This window comes from Glandiceps talaboti, chromosome 11 (genome assembly GCF_964340395.1).
Source record: "Glandiceps talaboti chromosome 11, keGlaTala1.1, whole genome shotgun sequence".
Lineage (NCBI taxonomy): Eukaryota > Metazoa > Hemichordata > Enteropneusta > Spengelidae > Glandiceps > Glandiceps talaboti.
Genome location: NC_135559.1, coordinates 16,051,284 through 16,060,530, shown reverse-complemented (window position 1 = coordinate 16,060,530; position 9,247 = coordinate 16,051,284). Strand labels below are relative to the sequence as shown.

Here is a 9,247-nt window from a genome sequence, read left to right as displayed (position 1 = left end):
GGCGTAATGTGTAAACGATTCCATGACGTAATGTAGCCTACCCAATGCAAGACCATCAAACATATGGTTCAGTGCGTTTCTTACTTACGGTCTGAGACCATACGTAGGAGAAGCGCCCATCATACCTTCAGCTGTGCTATCAACACCACAAAAGACGATTAATGCCCATCAAATGCATGTGTAGACTTTGACATTATGTTAGATTATTTTCTGTGAATATGTTTTCTGTGAATATTTTCACCCAAATATAAAATAAAACCGTACAATCTCAGCTCATGCCATATTATAGCTATCTCCTTATCTTCTCACAGGTCAGTGTAACCTTTCTAGAAATACAACAGAACTCGACCAGTTGCAAATTCGGCCAGAGGAGAACTCGGTCAGTTACGAATTCAGCCAACTGTAATACCTAAGAATATTAATTATGTATTAATCGGAAGTATTCAGAATCTATCTAATTGTACATCTCATGATTACTAGTCACTTTTTTTGCGAAACTGTCTTTCCGAAAACCGTACAAACTGCCTTGACCTGTGTCTATTCCCAGCGTATTGCTAAGTTAGCAATTTATAACGTTCTGAGTGTACATACAATTCTGATGACATATAAGTAAAAGAATCTGCAAAATATATACTAGTACCTTGCCTTCAAGACTTTGCTTTTTCACGCTTGTGACATTTATTTTGAACCATGGAAGTATCACGATACTTCTAGAATTTAACTAACTTACCACATACTAGTATTAGTTTTCATTAAAGGCCGAGTTATCTTGCTGGCCGACTTCTCTCGATACCCCTGTAGTAGGTCAATAACCTGGAACTGCCTGTGGGTCTAAAACTTGATGAAAGGTGACGGCACAAAGAGGGCCGACACATATGCAAATCAAGCCTTGGTATCAATGACTTATCACACCATACTAATTATACATGTATGTACATAACAAATCATTTAAAACCACCTCACGTGATTTTGTTATGGTTGTGCTTCTTCAGTCATTTGTTTTATCTCTAATGATTATAAGTTTAAGAGTCGTGTGACAATCCTTGCTTCCTCTGTCCCGAAAAATGTCGAAAAATAACATTTTTACATTCAGTATGAAACTACAAAAAGGAAGGCAGAGAATATAGGGTACTACGAAATTGGAGGGCAATACATCACAAAGAGCGTACTCTTATTCCAATAACTGTTTTGTAAAAGATGACGAAGGAAGTCTGGTACCTACTTCGTTTACCATGGTATTGGAGAGAACACTCCCTAATGGCCTGTAACATGTTATCTATATATGGTGTGTTATGATATAAACATATCAGTATCAGTGCTAAGCAAGCAAAAGTTTTGTTTTGACATTTGACCTTGAAGATTAAGTTCAATGTCATTATAAATACGATGTAGTCAGAAAAAATAACCTTACGTAATATTTATGACGATTTCTGAATTGAGTTGGGATTCTGAACAAAATGAGAATTTCTTCTTTAGAATGACCACAATGTAACCAAACTTGCAATAAAAGTCATGAAACAAAGTGAAAGACATATATTCTATACTGTAATGTATAGTATACAACAGTGGTTGAAAAGATAGTCACATTTCTAAATCAAGAAATTGCCAAATTTCTGCGTGACAATGGTTCATTTGCATATCCATGATTTATTTGCATAATTTGTTTGCATATAGACTATATTAGATCAAAGCACTTATATTTAGTGTAAATCTATTACTGGGTCTAAGATATTTGTGCTAATTACAAATTTTACTACATTATTACAATTGCTCAGGTCGCAAAGAATTGGCAGAGATATTTTCCGATTTAATGTACTGTGATGAAAATTTACAATGTTTGAAAGAGATTGGTCGTACATCTCTCCCATACAGTTTATTTGCATCTGACCTTTGAGGTCAAAGTTAATTCGCATATTATTCAATGAAGCATAAACGAATGAGATATGCATTCATACACTTTAATTGAGTCTTCATTTCACTACATTCCTGAGATGATAAATTATTAAGCTAAGCTTAAACAAATAGCTTGATTGCAATAATTGAATTATGTTGCAACCCATCTTTAATAAATTATTTGGTTGGAACTTAAATCTTACCCATTTCGTGTGGCTGTAATTAGTGGCACGTGAAGATAAACCACAATTAGTCGATTACGTAATGTTACATAAATCGAATTAGTTATTGATATCTAGGTCATGTTTTTTTAGGACAGACGATCTTTACGAGTATGTGGTATGTTGTCATGTTTCGGTGCTAACAATTTACAACAGTATCATTAATACAAAAACAAATTAAATGAAAATGAGTTGTCAATATGAAAGATTGTGAAATCATTTTTAAGCTTAAGGTTATTTTTTGGCATCCTTATTCGAAAACTTTATGGATAACTTTATGGGCACTTTCTCGTGTTATTCGTGTAATGGAACTTGACCCAGGCCAATAGCTTGCACATTTAGAAAATCTACTAAAAATAACAGCTAAAAGCTTATTTGGATGAGTTTGGCAATGATGCATGACGACACAACTGGTCAAAAAAATGCCTCTTTACCGAAAAATAATATTTTCATTAATTGAAAATAAATTTGATTTTATTAAAACCCCGTTTATTGGAACCAGTTGAGTCGTTATTTGTGTGTGTCATCATTATCAAAGTCAACCCATTTCTCACGAGTCCTGGTTTCAAGTTCGTTTGGTCATTGGTCATACTGTAGTTGGACTGATACTTGTTTATCTAACAAACCTATTTTGGTGTGTTTTGTTTATAATCATCCCGCGAACATGCTTTGTTTACAAACTGGATACTGTTTTGTTTTTCAATAATGTCACGTGGCAACTTGAAATTTAAAAGACTAGCGACAAAATGGAAACAAATTTTAGTGGCACCTTCAGACAGAATTGAAGTTCATATGAGAAGAAGGGTAATCATACAATGCAAAAGATGTTGATTAAGCTTTGGATTTGAAGTGGGGAAGTTTTCGTCAGGATGAAACTTTGTATTATTTGGAGGTTGTTACTTGAGAAGATGACATGATATTGTGAATTTTTTATATATATCATGATCTATACTTACACAAAACGAACGTGACCTAGCATGATATGACCCCCATTGTCAAGGCTGGTGCATCACGTTATGTTACGTACAGTCATCAGATTGGGCTTCACAGTAGTCTTGTTCACCCGATCACACGACAACATCAGAGTTTAGTAGGTCATAGTGCAAGCGTGACCCTCTATTGACAGATCGCCTTTAAAATCATTTAATAATTAAACAACTGCACGATATGATACACTTTATATAAAGAGGCAAAATTCAAGAATACGACATTTAGACATCAGTTTATTCACGAGCTACGGACACAACTTTACTGCTGAGAAACTTCACGACAGGCACTTGAGTCAGTTTACAACTTTATTGCAAGAAACTTTGCGACAGGCAAGTTTGTCACGTCAGTACCAAGCTTAAGACCTAGCGATACAAATTTACCACAAGACATTTCTCACAAGGTAAGTGTGTCACCTCAGTGACTTTACAGGATGGATCATCTCAATTCCCACATATCACGAGATCTTTTTTTTAAAATACCTACTTGTAATAAATAGTACTAGACTAAAAGTACGTTGCATGACTCATTGCTGGTGTATTATAAAACTTGTAAAAGGTTACAAGCACTCGTATAATTCTGAACATTACAAGCCAGTACGCTGTATTGAAGGCTTAACTTTACTGCACGTGCAGGCATAATTTTTAGATGCGGAGAAGAGTACATCATCACAAAGTCTGATATTTTTCACTTCATGCGCATGTTTTTTTCCGATACACTTTTTTTTTTTTTACAAAACGGTGAAATGAGGGTTGTATTTTGCTAACATCGCAAAATACGAACTTTTCAACAGCATTCCCGTCCTTACGTAATTGCCCATAACTTCTACGGAGTAAAAAATCTCTCGATGAGAAAATCCGAACGTAGTATCTTCCATAAATGAAATCTTGTTTTTCTGAATATATTATATAGCTGAAAATATGCATATCTATTTCGGATTGGTATTATTCACACAGAATATACGTTTTTGTTTATGTTCAGCCCGCATACTATTTAAAGGCATCGAAAAGTTTTGAATGTTAAGTAGATTGAATATTTTTCTTGCCAAGGATAAACCAGCTTTTGAAAAATATCTCTTATATAAACTGTTATTCGGAATATTAATTGACAAAGTATTCATTTCACAATCCTCGGCCTTGAAGTCCATATATTTTGTGCATAAGCCAAGTTAAACATGCCAGAGATTTATCTATCATCAATATGAACACAAATGTATACAATGGATAAAATATATATCGGAAGATTTCCATACGTAGGATGTAGGTAAAATGCTGTCAGTAGTGCAGGTTCATAAAATAAATTCAGGTGATTTGTAAAATTATGAAGTCTGATACACAGCCTTTCGCAAAGTTACGCGAGCTGGAGGGCGGATTAATCTTAAAAAATATACTGTTTATGTAGAAACGATCTAACATTTCTAGAATTTGACCACCTTTTACTTTGGGTGAAAACGTATTGTTTCACTAACTTTGAAGTAAAAGGCAATGTCACTATAATGTTTTCATTTAGCTTGTTTAATTTTAAATGTTTAGCATGACGCATTTAGTGAATATCAATTATCTGTGATAATTTTCCATGGTTTTTGTTCATTTATATAATAATCCAACTTGCTAGTTTTATAACACTATTCTCCTGATTTTATCTACAGATAACACAATGAATAATTTGAATGGCACCAACTTAAAGAACGGTGTAGCTGGTATCTTTGACCTAATCAGTGGATTTCAGAAATCAAAGGTAACGCCTAATTCTCAGTTATTTGACTTGTGGATTAGTTTCCATATTCAACGAGATCTACACGAAAATCAAGATTAGCATTGCTATTATATATTAGCTATCATTAATCAAATCTCAAAGATTAAAACATGTGATTATCGCATTCGATTATTAAAATATCGAGAGATTATATCCTGACTGAATTTTCATTTTAAGTTTGTCCTGCCATTTCGATGTTATGATGCATATCATTAAGAACTTATTGTAAATGATAATATATGGCAAGCCACGGGTATCATAAGTTCACAGAAAGAATGTTACATAGCAAAACACTATGCAAATAAAACAATAGTTTCATAATAACATAGAGAGTGCATGTAACATACTTTCTGTGGACTTAAGACATATGTGGCTTGTCATGGTAATACAAATAAGGTACGGCTACTTTGTCAGGGAGTCCAAACAATTATTAAAATCATTTTCATTTTTTAATAAAATTGTTATATTCACGCTTTAATGCTATGTTAGTAGTAGTAGTAGTAGTAGTAGTAGTAGTAGTAGTAGTAGTAGTAGTAGTAGTAGTAGTAGTGGTGGTGCTAGTAGTAGTGGTAGTAGTAGTAGTGGTAGTAGTATTAGTGGTAGTGGTAGTAGTAGTAGTGGTGGTAGTGGTGGTAGTAGTGGTAGTAGTAGAAGTAGAAGTAGTAGTAGTAGTAGTAGTAGTAGTAGTAGTAGTAGTAGTAGTAGTAGTAGTAGTAGTAGTAGTGGTGGTAGTGGTGGTAGTAGTGGTAGTAGTAGAAGTAGAAGTAGTAGTAGTAGTAGTAGTAGTAGTAGTAGTAGTAGTAGTAGTAGTAGTAGTAGTAGTAGTAGTAGTAGTGGTAGTGGTGGTGGTAGTGGTAGTGGTGGTAGTGGTAGTAGTAGTAGTAGTAGTAGTAGTAGTAGTAGTAGTAGTAGTAGTAGTAGTAGTAGTAGTAGTAGTAGTAGTAGTAGTAGTGGTAGTGGTAGTAGTAGTAGTAGTGGTAGTAGTAGTAGTAGTAGTAGTAGTAGTAGTAGTAGTAGTAGTAGTAGTAGTAGTAGTAGTAGTAGTAGTAGTAGTAGTAGTGGTAGTAGTAGTAGTAGTAGTAGTAGTAGTAGTAGTAGTAGTAGTAGTAGTAGTAGTAGTAGTAGTGGTAGTGGTAGTGGTGGTAGTAGTAGTAGTAGTAGTAGTAGTAGTAGTAGTAGTAGTAGTAGTAGTAGTAGTAGTAGTAGTAGTGGTAGTGGTAGTGGTGGTAGTAGTAGTAGTAGTAGTAGTAGTAGTAGTAGTAGTAGTGGTAGTAGTAGTAGTAGTAGTAGTAGTAGTAGTAGTAGTGGTAGTAGTAGTAGTAGTAGTAGTAGTAGTAGTAGTAGTAGTAGTAGTAGTAGTAGTAGTAGTAGTAGTAGTAGTAGTAGTAGTAGTAGTAGTAGTAGTGGTAGTAGTAGTAGTAGTAGTAGTAGTAGTAGTAGTAGTAGTAGTAGTAGTAGTAGTAGTAGTAGTAGTAGTAGTGGTAGTAGTAGTAGTAGTAGTAGTAGTAGTATGCAAATTACGTATAGCATCACTTTCATTATTGAAACAAACTCACCTAGTGTTTTTCTTCGTTTGTACCATTAGGTCCTTTTTACAGCATGTGAATTTGGAATCTTTGATCTTATGTCGAAGAAGTCAAAACAACAGATGACAGCCGAACAAGTAGCCTTAGATATATCAACAGACACAGATGCAACAGAAAGACTTCTTGACGCATGTGTCAGTTTGGGTCTACTCAACAAAACTGTGAGAGATGACGAACTAGGTAAATAAAGTTATGTATTGACTTGGGTGCTACTGTGTGTCGTCACTGTGGGGCAAAGGTTAGAGGTTGGTAATTGACCGGGGTCAGGGGTCACTAATGAGTGAAAACGGGTATACAGATAGTCAAAAATATGAATAAAAACAACAAAAACAAAACCAATCACACTATTTGATGAGGTATTATGTATACACGTTGGCAATATAAGCTTTAGTCGCTCGCACGGCAGCTATCCCAGATGTTCCTATTTGAAACAATGACGAAACAGCTTGATTGTTTATATTGGGGCATGTAACAAAATGTGTCAAAATATAGTGTGCGCATTTGAAATTCATCTTAAAATTCTTCTTTTTTTTCTGTAGCTACATATTCAAACACAAAATTATCAGCTGAATATCTCTCTGCCGATAAAGCCATGTCCCTGAAAGGCCTGGCGTTGTTTGCAAACAGGACAACCTGGCCACTCATGACCAACTTAGAACATGCTGTCAGAGAAGGCAAGGAACAACGACAGCGTTCATTCGGAGCCAATGGTGACAAACTATATGAAAAGGTTTACTCTGAAGAACAACGGACGATTAATTTCATTGGTGGAATGCATGGATTTGGACTGATGTCTGCAAAGTCTGTGGCCAGAGCGTTTGATCTATCCGAGTTTAAAAGGGTGTGTGATTTCGGAGGTAAGCACAGTGTCAAAAATTAATTGTATGTTAACATAATATAAGCCACAGAAATAAAAAGCTAAAACCTTTGCTGATACTATATTCACAAAACTAAAGCCAATTCTCTTTAAAACCAGAAAACAAATCATGGGTCACCATGCAAACTTTAGAGAGAGCTCGAGATGTCAAAATAAGCCATTTTATTAGAATCCAATATGGCCGCCATCCAATATGGCCGCCGAATACTGTGTTAAATCTGTGGGGAAGTAAAGATTTTAGATTTCCTTGAAAACAAGATGGTGAATTCCAAATTTATTTTATCATCTTTAAAGGATAAGAAAAAATCTTTCGCATATCAAAGTTTGGAAAGATTTAAAGAAAATTTGAAATTTATGAAAATTTGGTTCCTGCATTCTACCTTAAATACGCGGTTGTATTTTGTATTACCGACCGAGGTAACTTTTAGTGTCTTAATTTTCCGCAACGTATTGTGTCAAAAGAGTTCATTCTTTAATTTCTTCATCTATTTCTTATTCTTTGTCATCTGTAGGCGGCAGTGGAGCTCTGGCCCACGAAATGAGTCTGGTATATCCTGACATGTCTATCACCGTACTGGATTTACCACCGGTTGTCAAGGTTTCCAAATACTTCAAACCCAACGATGGAGTAGAACGTAGTGTCGATTTCATGGCGGGAGATTTCTTCAAAAACGATTTACCAGAGGCAGATCTTTACGTCTATTCATTAATCCTTCATAACTGGCCAGAGGAGAAAATCCACATACTTCTAGAAAAAACATACAAAGCTTTAAAACCAGGTACGTCACTCGATTTTACTTCGTCATTTTCATGGAGTAAAAAAAAATGGTTGATGGAAAAAAAAGCTACAAAAATTCATTAAAGCAAGAGAAAGCGATGTGCTCCATGATTTTAGTCTAACAGACAGTGGGTACGTGCAAATGAGTTACAGATTAGTGAACATGGATTTTATTTAGATTTTTTTTTGGCGGTTGATGACAGCTTTTCAGTAACATTTCGGCCTAGTGAAGCACAAAGAAAAGTTGAAGCAAAATAAAACACACTATCAGACACACAAAACTACAATTCGAAATTTTCACCAGCACGTAGGACTGCCTTGTAACTGAATTGACAAACAAACAAACAAACAAACAAACAAACAAACAAACAAACAAACTAGTGTACATATGAAATTGTTTTCAATCTCTATCGTAGGCGGCGCTATCCTCATTGCTGAACACCTTTACAACGACGAAAAGAGCGGACCTTCACACGCAGCACTCCGATGCATGATGATGTTGGCTGGCACAGAAGGCAAGGAAAGATCAGGAAAGGAATACAGACAACTCTTAGAACTGCACGGATTTGATGATGTACGGGTTAAATATACAGGCCACTTTCAAGATCTTGTTTTGGCGAGACGTGCCTGAATATATAACTATTATGGACATTTTATCATATATATATACTTATTATATCAATATTTTATTTACGTCATTTTACCAAGTTTCCATTTTCCATTTGTATTGTTCTTCATGTTTTTTTTTTGTGGATATGTAAATGATTTTGTACATTAAAATTTACTATAATGCTGTATATGGTGCTTCATTTGTTATTTTTGTGGGTCGCCATGGAGATACATGGTGATTTTTGGAGATGGTGGTGTTGGTTGTGGTTGATTTGATCATAGGGGCACGTAGTATTTCTTAGATTATTGTTTTCCTTATCTGCAGGCCTAAATATAACAACGTTCTGGCATGATTATATTATGGAAAGAACTGTCTTCTACTGTATAGACGGTATATATTGGTACATTTGTAGTAGCAGGATTCGTGTGATAATTTCGTAAGGAAATAGCAATCTAAGCAATATATATAATACGTGTCTCTGTGGATTTGATGGTAGTGATGATGATGATGATGATGATGATGATGATGATGATGATGATG

General features: G+C 34.9%; 1 protein-coding gene across 1 annotated transcript; it reads left to right on the top strand.

Moving 5' to 3' along the window:
* The first annotated feature begins 4,757 nt into the window (after nucleotides 1-4,757).
* Nucleotides 4,758-8,728, top strand: LOC144442080 (acetylserotonin O-methyltransferase-like). The gene is made up of 5 exons (XM_078131350.1): nucleotides 4,758-4,838; nucleotides 6,442-6,622; nucleotides 6,982-7,299; nucleotides 7,832-8,098; nucleotides 8,514-8,728. The coding sequence occupies exons 1-5, from the start codon at nucleotides 4,758-4,760 to the stop codon at nucleotides 8,726-8,728; spliced, it is 1,062 nt and encodes a 353-aa protein (XP_077987476.1).
* The last annotated feature ends 519 nt before the right edge of the window (nucleotides 8,729-9,247 follow it).